This window comes from Cottoperca gobio, chromosome 15 (assembly GCF_900634415.1).
Source record: "Cottoperca gobio chromosome 15, fCotGob3.1, whole genome shotgun sequence".
Classification (NCBI taxonomy): Eukaryota; Metazoa; Chordata; class Actinopteri; order Perciformes; family Bovichtidae; genus Cottoperca; species Cottoperca gobio.
This window is the reverse complement of record NC_041369.1, coordinates 15,419,072-15,438,392: the sequence shown is the minus strand read 5'-3', so window position 1 is coordinate 15,438,392 and position 19,321 is coordinate 15,419,072. Positions and strand designations below refer to the sequence as shown.

The 19,321-nt window shown below is 38.6% G+C and overlaps 4 protein-coding genes across 10 annotated transcripts; 2 read left to right on the top strand and 2 right to left on the bottom strand.

Moving 5' to 3' along the window:
- The first annotated feature begins 16 nt into the window (after positions 1-16).
- LOC115019859 (uncharacterized) lies at positions 17-3,281 on the top strand. Of its 7 annotated transcripts, none has more exons than XM_029449529.1 (10): positions 17-158; positions 432-731; positions 994-1,293; positions 1,431-1,466; positions 1,633-1,669; positions 1,986-2,080; positions 2,223-2,257; positions 2,523-2,564; positions 2,734-2,801; positions 2,921-3,281. In XM_029449529.1, exons 1-9 carry the CDS (start codon positions 113-115, stop codon positions 2,755-2,757), a joined length of 915 nt encoding a protein of 304 aa, XP_029305389.1. In that variant the 5' UTR covers positions 17-112; the 3' UTR covers positions 2,758-2,801; positions 2,921-3,281. The 7 variants fall into 7 exon arrangements, 5 of the variants coding, with proteins under 5 accessions (XP_029305389.1, XP_029305387.1, XP_029305388.1 ...); XM_029449527.1 differs by having other exon boundaries at positions 1,573-1,669; XR_003833507.1 differs by lacking the exon at positions 1,986-2,080 and having other exon boundaries at positions 1,573-1,669.
- A 688-nt stretch (positions 3,282-3,969) lies between these two features.
- vdac2 (voltage-dependent anion channel 2) lies at positions 3,970-9,393 on the top strand. Its single transcript, XM_029450261.1, is given in 10 exon segments — positions 3,970-4,125; positions 5,383-5,454; positions 5,562-5,611; positions 6,272-6,286; positions 6,288-6,425; positions 6,559-6,611; positions 7,327-7,554; positions 7,890-8,040; positions 8,142-8,199; positions 8,415-9,393. Coding segments are annotated over 9 exon segments (852 nt in total). The 5' UTR covers positions 3,970-4,125; positions 5,383-5,387; the 3' UTR covers positions 8,507-9,393.
- A 1,247-nt stretch (positions 9,394-10,640) lies between these two features.
- Positions 10,641-14,406, bottom strand: LOC115020084 (neurofilament light polypeptide). The gene is made up of 3 exons (XM_029449965.1): positions 13,353-14,406; positions 13,139-13,263; positions 10,641-12,314 (listed from the first exon to the last, which is right to left on the bottom strand). The coding sequence occupies exons 1-3, from the start codon at positions 14,253-14,255 to the stop codon at positions 11,015-11,017; spliced, it is 2,328 nt and encodes a 775-aa protein (XP_029305825.1). The 5' UTR covers positions 14,256-14,406; the 3' UTR covers positions 10,641-11,014.
- A 1,570-nt stretch (positions 14,407-15,976) lies between these two features.
- Positions 15,977-18,663, bottom strand: comtd1 (catechol-O-methyltransferase domain containing 1). Its single transcript, XM_029450302.1, has 7 exons — positions 18,609-18,663; positions 18,397-18,515; positions 17,543-17,648; positions 16,902-17,020; positions 16,452-16,506; positions 16,237-16,370; positions 15,977-16,129 (listed from the first exon to the last, which is right to left on the bottom strand). Exons 1-7 carry the CDS (start codon positions 18,661-18,663, stop codon positions 15,977-15,979), a joined length of 741 nt encoding a protein of 246 aa, XP_029306162.1.
- Positions 18,664-19,321: the final 658 nt, after the last annotated feature.

Sequence of the window (19,321 nt, the reverse complement as noted above, 5' to 3'; positions counted from 1 at the left end):
TCACTGTACGTTACACCCAGATTTGAACTGTTGCATATTTAGAAAAATAGGAAGCAGACGATCAGTCTTGCAGTGTGCTGGTTCATGTCGTTTCGTCTTCTCACTCACCGACATGGCTGTTCATCTCAGCTTTCTTCTCATTTTCACTGGACTCGCAGGTCAGTGACAAGAATCATTTTATAATTGTGTATATTGTATTTTATGCTTCTAATGGTCGTGTCAGAAGATGATAATATCAGTTAGACTGTAATATTCTCTAGTTTTGTATTTTATATATTATGAAAGCTATAGTGACCAAATGTGTGAAACAACAGATAACATGAAGGAAGATTATTATTATTATTATTATTATTATTATTATTATTATTATTATTATTATTATTATTATTATTATTATAACATTTAAAATGCTGTATTTGTTTCTGTTGCAGGAAGTCACAGTATAACTACAGTCAGTAAAGTGTCAGTGAAAGCTGGAGATTCGATCACTATCCCCTGTCTCTATGACTCTAAATACATAAACAATGTGAAGTACTTGCGTAAAGGATATTATTGGTCCTCTTGCTCTACTGAAATCCGAACTGATTCACAAAGTATCTCAGAAAAGTTTTCAATCTCTGATGATAAAATCCAAAAAATCTTCACGGTGACGATAAAAGATGTGACGAATAAGGACACTGATTACTGGTGTGCTGTGGACAAAAAGTATTTCCAACTGCCAGCCACCGGAGGTAAGAGTCCTTAAAGCACCTTTTATGCACAATTTCAAATCATTTTAAAAATGTTAACAGTTCAGAGGAAAAGCACTGAGGAGTTCTCTACATTATTACGACAGACTGGTTATTTTGATAATACTGTTTCTTAATCCTTCTCACTTCCTCGATATGTTTTCAACTCATCTATCTACCAGATGTAACTATATGCAAGATATATTTGAAACATCAGCAGCATAGGCTACTCACAAGTGTCCATTGAATGATGTTCTCCATTAAGGTACACCCACTGTCTCTGTGGACCGTCAGGAGATTACAGGATTTAAAGGAGGTAATATAAACATCAATTGTTACTATCGTAACTTTGGAGTAATGAAATGGTGCAAGCTGGGCAGGTCCTGTGTTACGGGGTCGTCTGGATCAATAGATGGAACAGGAGTGACCATCAGTGAGAGTGGACCAGGTGTTTTCACTGTGACTATGAGTGGACTGAAGACAGAGAGCAGCGGCTGGTATTCATGTGTTAAAGATGACTTCCAGATGCCAGTGCATGTAACTGTTACTGACAGACCTACCACTAGTAAGTACTACAAGTTAATATAAATTATAATTTATGTCAAATAAAACCATTTGCAAATGTTTTGGTGGTATCCTAAAAGATAAAGCATACACACTGCCATATTACTGGACTAATCATTGTCCTGTTTGGAATTATAGCCACACCTGCAATGACTAGAAGTTTAACCACCTTAAGTTATTTTATAAATGTTTTGATTTAATATAGATAAGATGTTAGCATTCATTATTGTCATTTTATTCTAGTAGTCATATTCACACATAATTTTATTCACAATTCCAGCAACAAGAAGTTTAACCATCGTATCAGCCTCCGCTGTGAATCACAACCCTGTTTCTGCAGACCAAGCACTTATCACAGTTCAGGGTGAACAGCAAAGGTCAGAAGATTTTTACATTTTCTTGCAACTACATCGTTGGACTGTTGAAACAAGTCTGTCATTTGCATTGTGTGCTTTTATTTATTTATTTCTGCTGCAGTGCTTTAGTGCCATTTTGTGACAGAGAAAACCGTCCTTGTGGGAATCTCTACATGTGTTTGTACTGACATTAGATGATAAGTTATATTGTAAAACTTATTAGCCATAACTTATAGGATTGTGTCAAAGTAGTTGTGCAGTATATGTGTAGATTTAAGAATATTTGTTCTGTTTTTTACATTAATAATCATTGTGTGTTTAAAATGTCATGCTGCAGTCCTTCGCATCATTTAAAGAGTTTTGGTATCCGCCTGAGTGTGATCTTCATTGTAATGGTGACCTTGTTCATCTGGTTTATTTTCAAAAGACATAGTAAGTATATTGTGGACTGCACTTTGAACGATTTGTGTTTGAGGTTATTCTGAAATATTAAGTTTGAAATGAGGACTGATATACATCACTGTCATTGAGCAGTAAGAGTCAGTGACAGGTTTCTTTTTTGTTTCTCTTCTAGAGCAGAGAAAGGTCGAATCATCAGCCACAACAACGGTAAAATATGTGGATTCATTTCCTGATGGCATATTTTGCAGAGAAGGCTGCATGACAGTATAAAAGAAGAGAGGATATCATTATAATTGGTTTATGTTTACTGCAGTTCTATACTGTATATTAATTATTGTTAAAAAGAAACAATAACCACGATCAAAACTAATATATTATTGTAAAAGTGGTCATGTTAAAGTAGTTTAATAGAAACTCATCTAGTAAAATGTTATTATCTTACATTAATGACATTTGTTTTTCACACGAACAGGCTGAAGGGGAAGTAAGATACATGAGAAACACTTCAGGCGAGGTAACCCGTAACCATTAAAACCATAACTTGTATTACACCATTATAAGTACACTAAAAGGAACTTAACTTCATTTATTATTATTTTACAATCCACATCAGTAATTTAATGAAACAAATTAAAAATTATTCCAAAAATGCAAACTTGTGTTGTCTGTCTCCCCTTCTTTAGCCAGAGGTCTCATGTGGAGAGTGATGTGGAAGGAATATAAAGTTCTGTGTTTAAGCAGCAGCCAGAGGGTAAGACACTATTTGACACTTATATATACTGTAGTTCAGTATTTTCTGCAGACCATTTTGTTAGTGTCTCATCAAGTCAAACTGTTCCTCATTTTCATTTTACTTTTGTTCTCCAACAGGTTGAAAAGATGTTGTTCCAGCAGCAAGTTGTTTGTTGTTTGTTGACCTTTGCCATGTGTTTGTAACCACCTCTGCATAGCTGCAAACATTACAGAGAGTCACTCACCTGTTTGTTTGTCTTTAAACATATACATGTATATTGGGTTTACTGCTTTTACTTATTAGGCATAAAGTCACAATAATATGATCCTGATGTCTATTTTCAGGATGTTTATAAACGCATAGTGTATAATAACCATGTATTTTATTGTATGTATGAACTCATGTCATTCATTTTAAAGCTGATGCACATTTATATTGCATGTTTAAAGAATAAGTGATGGTGTTAACTAAATAAAGAGATCAAAGAGTACAAAATCATTTTTATCTCATCAGCTTTGTGAAACTGCAAACAGCAAGAACAGAAAGAGCAACAGGTAACTTGGTAATATCACTGCATTGTATACTTGTGGAAGGGAGGGTGATAAAGTGATAAAGGTTTGATAAAAACCTTTTTTGCATAACTATTGGTGAGACAAGGACTGCACTTCATCAATTTTGCAATTGTGGCTACTGCTACATGGCCATATACATGGATAGCTGCTCTTTTCTTTTGAAATGTTGGGTCTACTAAATTTGCACCGAGTAATCGAAACATATCATCTACATTATTGCCAATTGACAATACAAACTACTCAGAAAAAGTAGCCTACAGCTGTTAGATATGATAAATAGATGCACTATGTTTTGTGTATTAAAGTTTGACCACACAAAACAAATTATTGAATGCACAGTAGCAGCACAGCAATTTATTTGGCTGTTGAGTGTCATAGTGGTGGATATTGACTTTCATACTTTGCTGCACATAAGTCAGTTTCTCCGACTTTCTTTCTTTTATTTGGCAGTAAACACACCGATAACATTTAGAGCCAGGAATAAACAACCAGAAACAAGGCCTAAATATCAAATAGGTACACTACACAATAAATCAAAAAAAGATAAAAAAACTATCCTAAAGACCAGCACTGTGACGTGAAACCAACCATTTTTACTCAGGCGCATTGTGTGGTCGTCCCGGGTCCTGAGCCGGGATGTGATAGGTCTGGATTTCGTTGCAGTGCAGTCTCCTTCAGCTCGCCCTTCTACCGGTGACGCCTGCCTCGGCCGTGCGAGGAACATCTTCAATAAAGTCACTTTAGTTTACCGATAGCCCCATCCTCTACTGGTAAGAGAGCTTTCTATTCAGTTTTACACTGTTATTCAACTTCGTAACAAGCCAGAAGTTGTGTTTAAGCGTGCTTTACGCACACCGGTACTCTTCAGGCTAGCAAAGTTAGCTACGCTAGCTAAGCTCGGCATGCTGCATCTGACACATGTCAAGTTAAAGCAGGAGTTTTGCTTTGTATTACACGTCGCATGCTACTTATAAAGCTGCGGCTATTATGCAAAGCTACTCTTAAGAATATATTCTCAGCTTACTACTTTAACTTTAGCCATATTTTTTAGTTAACCCCCCCCTACGGCCTAGTTAGCAGTAATGAGGTAACTGATAACGCGAGTAAACTGGTTAATTAACCCGTCCCGGTAATTGGCACCGGCATGTGCTTCGCCACGCCCCGCTGTGCCTGCCCATTCACGTAAAGGAGTTTGTTTAACAAGAGCCAGGCCTGAAGTAGGAACTCCAGTGCGGCAAAATGGCTCCTCTCGCTCAGTAACCTTGTACATCGGCTGTCAAAACACTTGTATTGCTGTGACTACCTGCAGCACCGGAATGATGTCACTGTGCCAGACGTGTTGCATTAAAAGTGAAACCAACTTGTTATGTCAGCACTCACACCCTCAACGTAACATGGAACTTGCATATTAATAAAATAGTTAAAGAAAAGTGTGACACTGTGCAGCAAGGTGTTGTTCAGTGTGAGCTGACCCACGCAGTAGATTCCGGTCAGTCCTATGCATCTGGTCTTTAACTGGACATTAAGAAGATATCGTGTGTAAATGCTCACCAATGCAAAGTCTAGCTATCCTCTCAACAGGTGTAGTAACCACATGAAGAGCAGATACTGTATCATTGAAATCTTCATGAGGCTTATTTTCTTTTGCTTTAAGAACTAATGCCTCTTGTTACCAGTTAGTATTTTGCAAGATGTGTTGCCTGAAAACATTCACATCAGACCTTTGTTACTGCAACTTCACAATACAAACATGTAGGAATGAGTGGTACATTTATGAGACTGCAATTCCTGCTTCAGTCCAAATATTTGTTTTGCCTGATGGATTGCTACTTAAGAGATTCACTTACAAACACTGCGTTTGCAGCTCTTGAGTCGGTGCTATGAATATGTCTCCCTAATGCACATTGGAGGTGAATTGTTAAATTCATGGAATGCTGAGAAATATTTGTTTGTCTTAAAAAACAATTATTTTTGAACAGGACACAAGCTAATGGAAAGTAACTTTTTTTTTTTGCATCTGTCTACAGATACAATGGCTGTGCCTCCCTGCTATGGTGACCTGGGCAAGTCTGCCAAGGACATCTTCAACAAAGGCTATGGTATGGGTTCTTACAGTTTGACCAAGTAGTACTGTGATGTTAAAATGTTCTGCCAGGTGCAGTTGATATTGTTTTGAAATTATTTGAACAAATGAAATTGTCTTCAGGATTTGGCATGGTGAAGCTCGATGTCAAGACAAAGTCAGCCAGTGGAGTGGTAAGGTCATTTCTTTGTGGATTAAGAATAGAGAACTAGAACTTACTTCATTGTAACTGAAGTGATGTAACGGTACATTAAAGTCTCGTAGGATAATGTCAATTTCTCGATGTGCAAGTTAAGTTCCCAACATTTTATGTTTTGTACACTTCCTGTCTCTGTTTTTAATCACGCAAGCTGCCACCCAGAACAATGAAGCCTAACCACATTAAGTCTTAATTTTTCCATGGCTTGTACATGGCAAGGGCTGAAGTAATGATCAATATTTTAACATAATACTTCTACTTAAATTCTGTAAAGCAGCAAAATAATTTCGTAAATTTCCCGCAGCCCAATGTGACACCTTCAAATAGCATTTTAGTTTTTACTGACCAACAGTTTGAAGCCTAATGGTATTCAATTTACAATGATGCAAACCAGAAGTGAAAAGCCCCACGCTTGAGAAGCTGACACCGGCAACTGGTTTTGTGGCTTGATGAATTATCTTCTCGAAGATCAAAATTGCTAATTTTGTTTTTGTAATTTGTGTCGCAGCTCTCAAGATTACACACTTGTTTTTGATGAGAAAGCAATGAATGAGTTTCTTTACAATCAGTGACTTCATGCAGTGTCTTTAAGCATTCCTTGTGATTGTCATGTCTCTAAAATTGTCCCTTGCAGGAATTCAAAACAGGCTGGTTCCTCCAACACTGATACCAGCAAAGTTGCGGGCAGCCTGGAAACCAAATACAAGAGGTCAGAATATGGCCTGACCTTCACTGAGAAGTGGAACACTGACAACACCTTGGGAACAGAAATCACCATTGAAGATCAGGTTAGGAAAATATTCAAACATTTTCTACACTTGGTATTTAACAAGAGGTGTCAGGATGTTAATGTCTATCCAGTGAGCATAACTGGGCAACATTCATTTATTTTAACAAATGTTTTCTGTTATCGTTTCTCAGATTGCCAAGGGACTGAAGTTGACTTTTGACACGACCTTCTCACCAAACACTGGGTAAGTTAATGGATAATGACTTGATGGGAAAGTTAGTTTAATGTGAATTTTACTTTAACTATGCCTCCAGCTTCTCTACAGGAGTCATTTTAGCAACCTGATCAGTGCTGTATGTGCGTCTGACAAGTGTAGCTGCCTGCCATGTGACCCCCCCCCCCTCAGTCCCAATATGGAATAAGTCTATTGTAACTCATTACTGTGATTCGCTGTTGGGTTCAGCAACGACTCCGAAGTTCGAATTCAAAGTGAAGCTGGTGAAATAGTTGACGTGGGTGTTACTGCGATAATTTCCTTATCCCATTTGCTACTTGAGCTGACAGCTGGCAGAGGACAAATGCTATCTCTGGGATCATAAATCTATGGCAGTGGTTCCCAAGGTGGATTTCACAACACCCTGGGGTGCTTTAAGGACAGGCCCAGAGTTCCACATGTATAAAAACATTAATTAAAAGCTTATGTAAACTTTATTTTATGTTACCTCTTCAACAATTTAAATATCAAAATCAGCTATGACAAATGTTCGTCAAAAACTTCAGACAAAGCGATTTTAGAAATGTTGGCTGTCATGCAGTTTGAGCATTTCCACACAGTCTGAAAAAACAAGATCATTGAAGACGCTGTCTGCTTTAGACCATATGTTGTCTCTCACTCTGACGCATGCTAATCTGTCTTGATTTCAGTTGAGGTTAATCAAAGCTGTGTTTCTCTTAAACAGCAAGAAGAGTGGCAAAGTTAAGACCGCCTACAAGCGTGAGTACGTTAACATGGGCTGCGATGTCGACTTTGACTTCGCTGGCCCCACCATCCACGGAGCTGCTGTCGTTGGCTACGAGGGGTGGCTCGCGGGTTACCAGATGAGCTTTGACACTGCCAAATCCAAGATGACCCAGAACAACTTTGCCATTGGCTACAAGACCGGAGACTTCCAGTTGCACACCAATGTGTTAGTAGATTACCTTTCACAGGATGGTTGGAATTTTGTCATTTGTTTGTATTCTGTTGGAATAAAACTTCAATTAGTTTATCCTCTAATCTATAAATGGCTATACATGCGATGTATTGTGTATTAGAAGTCGCTAATTAATGTATCTGTTGATCAGAAAGTGGTTCCCAGGGCAAGCAGTAACGATAACGACAAACTAGTAACAAAACAAGAATATTGAAAAGTGGATGAATGTTTCTACGAGCTAATGGCAAAAACTCCAACGCCTCCTTTTAGCCATTGCAAATGTTGTTTCCTGTAGCGTGACATCTCTCCTTTGCTCATGATCTTTAAAGCAATGATGGTTCTGAGTTTGGAGGCTCCATCTACCAGAAGGTGAGCGACAAGCTGGAGACGGCAGTCAACCTGGCCTGGACCGCTGGCAGCAACAGCACACGCTTCGGTATTGCAGCCAAATTCCAGCTGGACAAGGATGCCTCCATCACTGTAAGTAGTGCAGCAGAGGCTTTCAGACTAGTGTGTGTGAGGCAAGAGAATGTGCTTGTTGTCACCAAATGACATTTTGTTTTTGTGTTTTTCTTCCATAGACTAAAGTGAACAACAATAGCCTTGTTGGTGTTGGGTACACCCAGACTCTTAGACCAGGTAAGGTGTTTTCCTCCGGTTCATGACAGCTGAAGGATGTTTACTAAACTCTACAGTAAAATGCACTATGAATGACTTTACCTAGAATATTCATTTATAGCAACACTTAACCGCCTGCGTTTTCCCTTCAACCATCACTCTCAGAAGTCACACGTGTTTGAGAAAAGTAATGTTGTACTTGTAATGGCTAATGTTGGCTCCTCTTGCCTGTGCAGGTGTGAAACTCACCCTGTCTGGCCTGGTCGATGGCAAGAACATCAACGCAGGAGGCCACAAGCTGGGTCTGGGCTTGGAACTGGAAGCCTAAGCTTTCAACATGCTGCAAGGAACTAGGGAATATCAGAAGAATCTGGCCTTAAATGTATGTCCAACTCAAACCAGCAAGGCGATATCTTGGAGAGATTGGTTCAAAGGCTACGACAACAAACTCTTAACTTGTTGAGTACCACTTCAAGTTGGTGCTTCTGTCATATTTGACCTTTTTTGTTTTTTACTTTGTAGTTGCATCTATTCAAGAGATAGTTGGTGGCATATTATTTATAAATCATGTCATTGTTTCTGTCCACTACTGCCATAATAAGAAAATCAAATACAATCCCTTTGCCTGTCACCAACTCTGTGTGGCTTTATTGTGATTATCCCCAGTTGGTCAACATCAGTTGATTGGTTTTGTGTTGGAGCGTCGTCTTACCTTCTCTCTGATTTTACAATCATGACCATCTGATATTCCTTTGTCATCTAAACCGTTTTAATTTACAAACCTTGTTAAATACACTAGGCTTCTTCTGCTATTTAAATAATGCTGCACTCTTCCTGTTCATGCACACAAGGACAAACTAAAGCTCTGTAATGATTTGTTTTGTGTCGGCCATTAGGGTTTGTGATGTTCTGTTAGACCTTCCCTTAAATTGGGCAGTTTTTGGGTTGCTTAAAGTTGGGTCTGTAAGTTTGAAAGAAACCTGTACATGTGGCCGACCAAGCAGAATTAGTTTATGTTCATTCTGTACTAACTGACAACTCGGGAGGCACATAATTCATGTTCACAGTAATGCCAAACTATCATTGTCTGGAAGAGGTGCAACTCGGAGTTGCACTCTTGAAAAGTGCTTCCCTGTACTGGGCAGTGACAGAGCCTGCAAGTCTTGGAGGTCCTTATGTGTATGTATACATTTTCAATAAAGTCTTTGAACTCCACCAACGCAGTTTTTTTTTTATATTTTGATGTTGAAGTGCAACTAAATACAACTCATTATCTATCTTGTTTGGTTAACGTTAACCTTCCAGAGGCCTGTACCACCAGATGGTCTGGGCTGTAGTTAATGTGTGCAAATGGAATTTAACAATAGACTAATCAAACATTTAGCAGAAACCTTTCCTGTCATTTTGTGTTTTACGGAATGTTTCTGTTTATTCCTTAACGCACGCTACACCAAAACAAAATGAGCAAGCATGTTGAAAAATGTTTGTGCGCTTTTTCAGAAGGCTTGTAATACTGCATGGAGTAGACTCCAGTTTTTATAATGGAAGCGCACAGAAATCACTTGAGTTCAGTTTGAGTACCTATCTTTAAGCAGTTTTCTGCCAGTCATCCTTATAAATCAGCTCTAAACTGCTGTTTTCAAGTCTTTTTAAATGTGGTATTTCCAGGAAGCCAAGCTTTTGCGTGTTTAAAACTAATTTTTATTTAGTGTTGGGTGCTGTTGAATATTTATTTACATTTCACGCTGGGTCGGTATGTTTGCCTGCATTTGAACTCTTGTATAAATCACTCCGGTGTTTAGGCTTAAAACCTTTTCAACACTAAAAGGAAATGGAAGCTTTGAAGGAAACCAAACGAAGACATTATCTTAAACGGAAGGTAAGAAAACGATCCTACAAAGAATAAGATCTAGAGAAATGAGCCACCGTGAGCAAATGATCTTTCTTAGCAAAGAAACCAATAGTCCTTCAGAAGAGATGAGTGAAACAAAGCAATAAGAAATACATTAAAGAACACCCCTTACTCTAGATTTACATTTTGAATGACAAGTCATAGTTGAGATGGTGCTCACCATTGTTCATATGTCCAGCTATGAGTGTCTTGTCTTGCCCTATAATGGCACTAATGATCATGTGTGCCATAACATTACAAGGTTACAGGAAATACAGTAGCTGAGCAGCCTGGACACTTGTTGGCAGAAAGTTTGATTTACGGTCTAATCTTTTGTGTGGAATGGCACCGCCTCTGTAAAATGATTGTTGCCATTAATTAAATGGTCTGATATCGATCTACAGCAACCCGTAGCGGTTTGTCTTAACATCTGATGGATGGAGGTTTCAGTGGCTAAGCAGTAAGTGGAGTGGTTTATAGAAAGAGGTGAAGAACATAGTGGCTCAAATAGAAAAGACATTGATCCACATTAACATGCTGAGGCCAGAAAAAATATTCAGAGGTTGTTTTTCATATTGCATTTATTTGTCAGCACTTATCAAAGCAAATATAGATGGGTGCAATTTTAAATGTAACTTTGCATATTGTACATTCATGATTACATTGAGTGGTGAGTCATACAAGTTTAATGCATCACATGAGAGGTTCAAAGGCAAAGCTATAGCAAAAATCATGCTCTTACAGCTTCCTTCTCTTTGCTTGGTTCAACTTGTGCCTTGAATTTGCATCTGTATTAGTTAAGCCATTCTCTATTTTTAGCTTCACTATCCCTGATATTTGCCTGCCAACTGCTGTCACATTAATTTTAGGGTGGAAATGTCCTTTATCCTCACTTCCCATACATCAGCAGATTTTCCTATTTGGCTTTTTAGTGCTCTTTTATTTTTATTTCTCTGACTTACTAGTCTCCACCTTCTCAGTTTTACCTTGATGATCCTTTATTTTCTCTAAAACTTCAGACAGTTTTGATTTCTGACCCTGGCTTCCTTCCGATGCCTCCTGCTGCAACGCTTTGATTTCTGCACTGACTGCTGTCTTTTCCCTTGGCAACGCAGTTTGGGCTTTTCCCCCACTGTTTGTCTTCTGATCCTCCACTTCAGGAAGACTTTTCACATCAGATTCAAGAGAAGACTCTTTATCTTGACCTATATTGCTACCGTGTCTACCATCTTCAATGCCTTTTGTTACTTTATCCTCACCTTTTGCAGCCTCAGATTGACTGATATTGTTTGGCTCTGTATGACTGGTTTCCTGTTTCTCACTCTTTGGTGTACTCAAAGGTACTTGAGCCTTTTCTGAAAGCTCCTCTATCTCTACAGACAGAGTGATCTTTGTCTCTGCTGTAAAATCTGCAGTTTTCTCAGCTGTTTCTGAAGCCGGAACCTTATCTTGCACTTTTACACTGCTTAGCTCTTGGCTTTTGTCTGATTCTATAGATACTTGAGCCGTGGTTTGTCCAACAGCCTTCTTTGCTTGAGCTGAGATAAAACTATCTTTCTCAGCATCTCCTTTTTTACCATCATCAGATTTTCCATCCACTACAGGGACCTCTGGCTTTAAATCATCTGGTTTTGAAGAGAGATCTTGCTGAATTGTTACTATTGTCACTGCAGCTTCTTTCTCTACTTTTGTGTTTTCAGCTACTTTGTGATGTTGCTTATCTTCTTCCTCATCAATGCCCTCACTTTGAGTATTATTAACTATGTCTCCTCCATTGTCAAATGCCTCAGTCTTCTCTGACTCTTCTTTACTTTGTGGACCTTTTTCACCATCATCCACTTCACCAGGACTCCCATCATCAACTCCATTCACTAAATTCTCTTCTGACTCTACTTGATTCTGCTCACTATCAGACATCTGCTCACCTTCTTCCTCTTGACTGTCTTTAGTATCCACCTCTTCCTCACTGCTCCCTCTATCTCTTTTGTTACACTCCTGCTCATATGTTTCCAGCTCTGTCTCCTCCGATCCTGTCTCCTCAAATTCTGACATCTCAATTTCCCTAGTGGTCTCCGTTATGATCTCCTCCACGAACTTGTAGTGGGGCTCAGCGCGTCTGTGCGGGCCTCCCGGTCGGCTGAGACATGGCAGGGTGTAAACGGGGGACTGGTGGTAGATGTAGGGCAGCGAGACGTGGGTGTCTGACATCGCAGATAGCCGAGCCTCCTCACCGCAGAGAAGTTTCCTGCAAGGGAGGAGACACAGATTTTGTATTTTAACCCTCATTAATGAGAAATATTTAAGACGGTGGCAAAAAACGTGTTGGGGAGTAACTAGTTACATGTAGATCTAATTATAATCACTTACAGCTGCTGAGAAAAATGATGTAAAAACTTAAACATGATATAACATGCATTCTGTTGCAATATTTTGATCTTAATTAAAGTTATGTTTTTACTTTTAATAAAGCTTCAGTGTTGATTACTGGTGTGAGGTTCACACTTAGGGTTATGTTTTTAAGACTTTTAAGCTTTTCCCAGTTTAAAACATTTGTTGGAAAAGTAATCAGAAATGTATAAAATGTAATAAGTTAAGTTTGGAGTAATTAGAAGAAGTGCATTACATGTTAAACAGGGAAACTAGTAATATGTACTGCATTTCAAAAGTAACCTTCCAAACACTTTTGGCCTTTTAACATAAATGAAATGTCTTGTAGATAGAGTTGTAGATTAGTTACTTGCCTTTCAGTCATATTTGATTTATTTACCTCAACATGTAGGCAATGCAAGGAAATATATATATATATTATATTAATGACCGTTTACCCGTAGTTCAATATTGTGATGTTTGCATTAGACACTGTACTTTGTTTAGTTGTATTGTACTTGTTTTGTAACACATCATTCTTAAAAGCCGTTGAAGGATAAAGATTAAAAGGAAAGATTATGGAAAACTGAGATTTGTAATCATCTTTTCCCTCCAAAAATGCTTGCCTTTGTAATAACACTGATAGCTGTCACTCTTTAATAGAGTTGTACCTTAATTCAACGTGGTTTCAGCACACCTTACCTGTAAGACAGTATCTCCACATCCAAAGCCATCTTCACATTTAACAGGTCCTGATATTCCCGCAGGTAACTGGACATGTCAAATTTGCAATTTATGAGCTCGTTTTCAAGTTCTTTGATTGCGTTCTGAAACGAGAGGACAGAACATGTGTTACTGGACACCGTGTGAACACCGGCTATATTAAATCCTGCTCTTAAAAAAAACACAGTCTCACCTGGTAATGAATCATTTCCTCCATGTGACGATCCTCCACGTCATGAAGGTGTTTCTCCAGCGCTTCCCCGGTACCTTTAGCGCAGTCCAGTTCGATGTTCTTGGCCTGCAGTCGCTTCCTGCACTCCTGAATCTCTTGCTGTGTCGCTTTTAAAGCCTCTCTCTTACTCTCAGCTGCCTCCGTTAACCTTGCAAACTGAGATTGGAAAGTTTCTCCCATCTGCTGGACGTCAGACACGGTATGACCTTCCAGTTGTGTCCTGATGTCCCGGAGTGCCGCAGTGACGCCAGAGTTGCCAAATTCATGCGCCTTGACAGTCACCTGCGCATCCTGGATTTGGTCAAACATCTCTGACATCTCGGCCTCATGGTTTCTCTTCAGGAAGTGGATTTCATCCACGAGAGCTTGTGCTTTCTTGTCCAGCTCTAGTTTAGCCTGACACGCGTCATTGCTGTCTTTCTTGAGGACCACGATATTGCTCTCTGTACCCGATCTGCTACGCGCCTCCTGCTCATGTTGTCTTCTCAAGTTGTACAGTTGTTCCTCTAAATTCTCATGCTCGATTTCAATCTCATGCTTCTGATGAGTAATATCCTGAACCAGCTGTCTCAGTTTCCTGAGCTCTGGTCCATACTCCTCCTCCAGACGAGATGCGGGTTTCGCTTTATCTCTGATCTCACCTATTTCTTTTTGTAGCTGGTGATTTTGGTGCTCCAGGTAGTGCACCTTCTCTATGAATCCTGCGAGACGATCGTTCAAACCATGCATCAATTCTTTCTCATTATACTTGGTCAGATTCATGCCCGTGGACACTGCACTGGTATCTAAAGCCGAACGTTTTGGCTTGCATTGTGAATACTCATCTTGAGTGATTCTTTGCGGGAAGAAGACTTTGTTATCCATGCTGAGACTCAGGCTGTAGCGGTGGATCTCCGATGCAGAGACGCTCCATGAGGGCTTTTTATAACCGTCGCCATCTGCTCGGTATGCAGAACGGAGCTGTCCGCGGTGCTGAAAAGGTGTAGCATCAGCTGATGGTCTAATGAGAGCTGACACTACGTTTTGTCGCAGACAGCAATGACGTGGATGTGGGTGGACTGAGTGTAAATAACAGTCACCAAACAATAAAGCCTCTGTGCATTATTATTATTATTGTTATTATTATTATCATCATGTGTTTCTGAGCATTTAAGTTGTTAATAAACTCCTTCATTAATACCACTCTACGGTGTTTCACGACCAACCTGCTTTACTGCTTTTACAAGATGACGTCATTAAAAGATGACGCCACATGCCTGTCTTTTACAGGCACTTCTCTATGTATGTAGCGGATTTAAACTCGCACCTTTTATAGTACAGTGTTCAAATCATATTGCCATATAGATCAAGAGGAAAAGCCTGAAATCATGTATTTTGGTTCTTCTTTGGTTTAATTATTTGTTTTCAGTAGTGAAACTAAGTAACTAAGTACATGTACTCAAGTAATGTACTGAGGTACAATTCTGAAGTACTTCAGTGTGTACATTAGATGCTTCTTTAGACTTCTACTCCACTTCATATTGAAGGGAAATGTTATACATACACATTTAAAGAGCTTAACTGTAGCTTCCTTAACCCTTGTGTTGTCTTAGGGTAAAACATGACCCACCGCGATGTTTAGCAGCAGAGAAAAACCCTAAACGACCTTTTATCAACTTGAAATTGAATGACTTTACCTAAAATGAGCCCAAAATTAGAAAAAGTGAAAAATTGTTTTTGTTTATAATTTCATGGGAGCTGTACACCACCACAGTCAGTTATATACACCACCGAAAACACAGATTTAGACACACACACACGCAAAAATATTATTCCTGCAACTGATTGATCTCAGAAAAACAACTTATTTGGGAAGGTGTACCATTACCCACCCATGACATAAGTACTATCTAAAGCTAGACAATGAACTGATAATAATATTCCTCTACTTTAGTAAAGAAAAGCATTATAACAAGTGTGCTGTAAAAGAAAGACGAGTGGTGTCCACTAATAAAATGCAGTCTTTTTGCAATGTGAAAAGGGGAAAACGAAGACATTTATAAAGTGTGTAGTTATTAATTATAGGTTGTTTCTTCCTGCAAAATTGATTTTGGGTTGAAAATTAATTGAAGCTGCTTTATTTAAGAGGTTTAGTGGAGGCGGGTAATTTTTTACCCTTAGGACAAGGGGAGTATACAGAATGTGAAGACAGAACAAGTGTTAAAATAATTAGTTTCCCCTGGCTGTATTCCACTTGCATCATTTTGTACTTTTGATGTGTTGTGCTCACATTGTAATGTAGCTAAAAATAGAGCCGATGATATCAGCCTGAATATAAAACAAATGTTTCATGTGCTCTCACTAAGAAAACCACTATTTCCCAAAAACAAATTATGATCCGGAGCTGTAGCACTGTGGTGTATATATTCTCATGTTATTTATAGCTCTTTTCTGATTGCTGTCTTTATAAAGGCAGTAAACACAGAGAGAAAGTTGTATCATGTTTAATCTGTCAGAAGTACAGAAGGCAACGTAATCAACATTTATATTTAATATCAAAACTAAAGCAGCATAAAGACAAACGTGTAACTTTTTAACTCGTGATATTAGCGTTTAATGACGATGGACAGCCCGTCGCCCACAGTGAGCATGCTCAGATCAATCCTCTGGTCTTTGTGTAGCTTCTTATTGAGAGCATCCAGAGCCTGGGAGGTGATGTCACTGGGATCAGGATTCACGACCTTTCCGCTCCACAGCACCTTCGAAGACGGCGATAACAGGGCTGATTTATTCTGTTCACAGTTAAAGCATGCTGCACTCTACATACCATAGCATGACAGAGCGTGCTTGTGTAAAGTGTACTTACATTGTCAATCGCAATGATGCCCCCTGTTCGTATGAGCTCGAGGGACTTCTCGTAGTATCTGTCATAGTTGGATTTATCAGCATCAATAAACACAAAGTCATATGTTCCAGCTTCCCCGGCTGCTATCAGTTCATCTGATGGAACAGAGATGAAAATTAAAAATGTCCAAATGAAATTTTTATGTTTTTGTATTTGATTTTTATAAAAGCACTTACTCAGTGTCTTCATGGCTATTTGATAGCGCACATCAATTCTATTTTCAACTCCAGCCTAGAGAAAAGGTAAAACTGTGTTTGAGTTGTTCAGGATCTTTAATTGTTTCTTAAAGAGAATTTTAGGGAAGGCTAAAAAAGGAATTGATTTTACTGTTTGGGTGCCACAGTTTCCTGAGCAGACACCTTTTTTACTCTCCAGCTGGCAACATTTTGTGAAGACATATTGACAGGAGGTGGGTGTGCAGGATGTACAGGTGTGCTGTCTGCTGCACAATTTTGCTCTGACAGAAGCAACAATCAATTTGACTAAACTTGCAAATTCAAATGTTACACAAATACCAGGGTGTGTAATGCAACCTGCACTGAGTTAAGATTAAAGGAGCAATATCCTATTTCTGTCATCGTGTGTAGACAACTTGAGTCATGCTATTCAGAAAGAAATGTTCTCACCTCTTTAAAAAATGGTTTGGCAATGTTCACATAGGTGTCTTGTATTTCACAAGCTACCACACTTCCATTGACTTGCATGGCCAAAGCCATGCTCAGAGCGTTGTACCCTGTGTACATCCCTGTAGAATGAATATGATGTTAACTGGATCACATCAGAAGTACATTTTTAGTCCTTTTTAAAGATAAAAGAGAGTCTTCTATGGGAGCAAAGAAAAGCTGTATATGGACTTGAATCTCACAAGTAACCGATTGCATATTTCTAAAACTTAATCAATACTGTTGACATTTGAATACTGCTAAATTCATAGCAGTAAAACACCATCTATTAAAAATTAATGTTGTTTGAATTCCCCTCTTTAAAATTCCCAGTAGGCAATTTCAAGTTGTGCAATTTCAAAAGCTTTTAAATACATTTTCATTTTAGGAATCCACTTTTTAAAAACACTATATTAAAAATATAAAAACAAGATTAAAAATGTAAAAATTAAACCCCAATTGAGCCCGAATGGAATCAACCAGATCTCTGGTTATGTTTGGTCAGATAAAATAATATATATGGCTTTCAGAGTCAGGTGTTCAGTTGATTTTAAATTATAATTATCATGGCCCTTTTTTGCTTCCATAATATTCTATAATCTCACCAATTTCAATAGCTTTAGTTGCATTTATCAGTCTAATAAGATTTGCCATAAACTGGGCTTGTTCACTGGCAACCATCATGATGTTCCATGGATCTTCAAGGGTTCTCTGAAATGAAAATGTCAAACTATTTAATGTACAGTTATACATTTATACATTTATATAGTTATACATACAGTTATCATTATATTGTCTGACTTAATGGATAAACAACATCTCTCAGTCCTCATTAGCTTTGGAGGGTTCTTCTGACACTGTGCTGCCCTCTAGTGGTCTACAATTGTATTGCTTGGGAACCGGAAACGATATACTGTAGGGTGGTAATTGTGTGTTCTTTTAGTTCATTATTGTAGTCATATATAAAGTAAAGATAATATAATTGAAATGTGACACCTAACACAAACTGAGCATATTCAATTCTAAGCAGGTGCGTCTTCAGCTACTTTTTAAAAGTATGAAGTTAAAGTTTGATCCAAAGTTTAGAAGAAACAACTTCAAAGCCACAATCATCTTTAGTTTTTAGCCTGGAGCTCCGGATGACCAACCGGCCTCGGCCTGACCTAAATAACCTGCTGGTGGCTTCAGCATGTTGATACATTTTGGGGTGCGCCTGCCCATGCTAAGCTGAAAGTGATCAAAAGAATCCTGAACTGAATTTCATTGGGAAAAAATGTAAAGATATCAATTTGTAGAGAGAAGCGTCATACTGAAACACCTGTAAACAACACAGGGGTGTCTTGCTGAGACAAGTAACAAGGGAATTACAATAATCAAAGTGTTATGAAATCAATACTAAAGCTATCATCTCCATCTGAACATGAGACACTAGTGTGTGAGGGCTTGTTGTTTCTCTTACCAGTCTGAGTTTGGTGAGGACTGGGTGCTCCCTCAGTGAGTTGTTAACAACATACTGCAGCACAGGATCATCTTTCCCTTTGCTGTGGCTCTTCCCGATGAAGGCAGACTTTCCCACACCTGACCGACGAGAAACAGAACAGCAGTCACCGTTAGCACCAACCCAAGAAATCTGTCCCCTGCCAGATTATACACAAAACCACAGTCTCCTACCTGTTAGCACAACAGCAAGTCCAATCCAAAAAATCATTTTGATGCGTATAGCCATTATGTTATGGGCTCTGGGCTTTGATAAAGAAAGGTTGAACAGCTTCGGTTTAAATACACTGAATCTCTCTGTGTCAGTTCTATTTGTGCAGTACCATCGGTGTTTGCTTTGCTCAACCTTTGAGAGGCCCCAGTTTATTGATTTTTAAGAAGTATTGCAAAAGTAGATGTTTTTGTAAGATTGACAAACATTGTTTGAATCAACAAAAAAGAAGAGAACATTTAATATAGGAAAATAATAGAGATTAAATCACTTAAAAATCCATGTAGAGATTAAATCACTTAAAGAGTCCCAGGACAAAGGTCGTCTGTTTTCTTTTTTTAAAGGCACCAACACTGACTGGAGTTTGTCCTTTTTGTCCACTGATGCTGTGAATCTCAAAATATTTCAGAATAGTTCTTTTGTAGTTCAAACAAGCACACTTTGGACTGTTTTATCTGTGTTTGTTGTTTTCATCGTCCTTCCAAATGTACAATATTGCTCAGCACTGTGTGTCACTGCAATTAAATTGTGCAATTGTGAAATGTGAACTTTTGCGTATTTGACAAGCCTTTCCTCATTGTGTAAATTCCTGTGTGAGTACATAAAAACATGAAAGACACTCTCTTAAATGTAGCTTTAAATTGTTGTCAGCTGAAGAAAGCAAGACTATTTCTTT

Excerpts from the sequence above, each read along its gene's own strand:
- LOC115019859 (XM_029449527.1), top strand. The coding sequence starts at position 113 with ATGGCTGTTCATCTCAGCTTTCTTCTCATTTTCACTGGACTCGCAG. Across the intron at positions 159-431 it reads CATTTTCACTGGACTCGCAG|GAAGTCACAGTATAACTACA; the intron begins GTCAGTGACAAG and ends TTTCTGTTGCAG. Across the intron at positions 732-993 it reads CCAACTGCCAGCCACCGGAG|GTACACCCACTGTCTCTGTG; the intron begins GTAAGAGTCCTT and ends TTCTCCATTAAG.
- LOC115020084 (XM_029449965.1), bottom strand. The coding sequence starts at position 14,255 with ATGGATAACAAAGTCTTCTTCCCGCAAAGAATCACTCAAGATGAGTAT. Across the intron at positions 13,264-13,352 it reads AGGAAATGATTCATTACCAG|AACGCAATCAAAGAACTTGA; the intron begins GTGAGACTGTGT and ends CTCTCGTTTCAG. Across the intron at positions 12,315-13,138 it reads GTGGAGATACTGTCTTACAG|GAAACTTCTCTGCGGTGAGG; the intron begins GTAAGGTGTGCT and ends CCTCCCTTGCAG.
- comtd1 (XM_029450302.1), bottom strand. The coding sequence starts at position 18,663 with ATGGCTATACGCATCAAAATGATTTTTTGGATTGGACTTGCTGTTGTG. Across the intron at positions 17,649-18,396 it reads TCCTCACCAAACTCAGACTG|AGAACCCTTGAAGATCCATG; the intron begins GTAAGAGAAACA and ends TTTTCATTTCAG. Across the intron at positions 17,021-17,542 it reads AACTAAAGCTATTGAAATTG|GGATGTACACAGGGTACAAC; the intron begins GTGAGATTATAG and ends TTCATTCTACAG.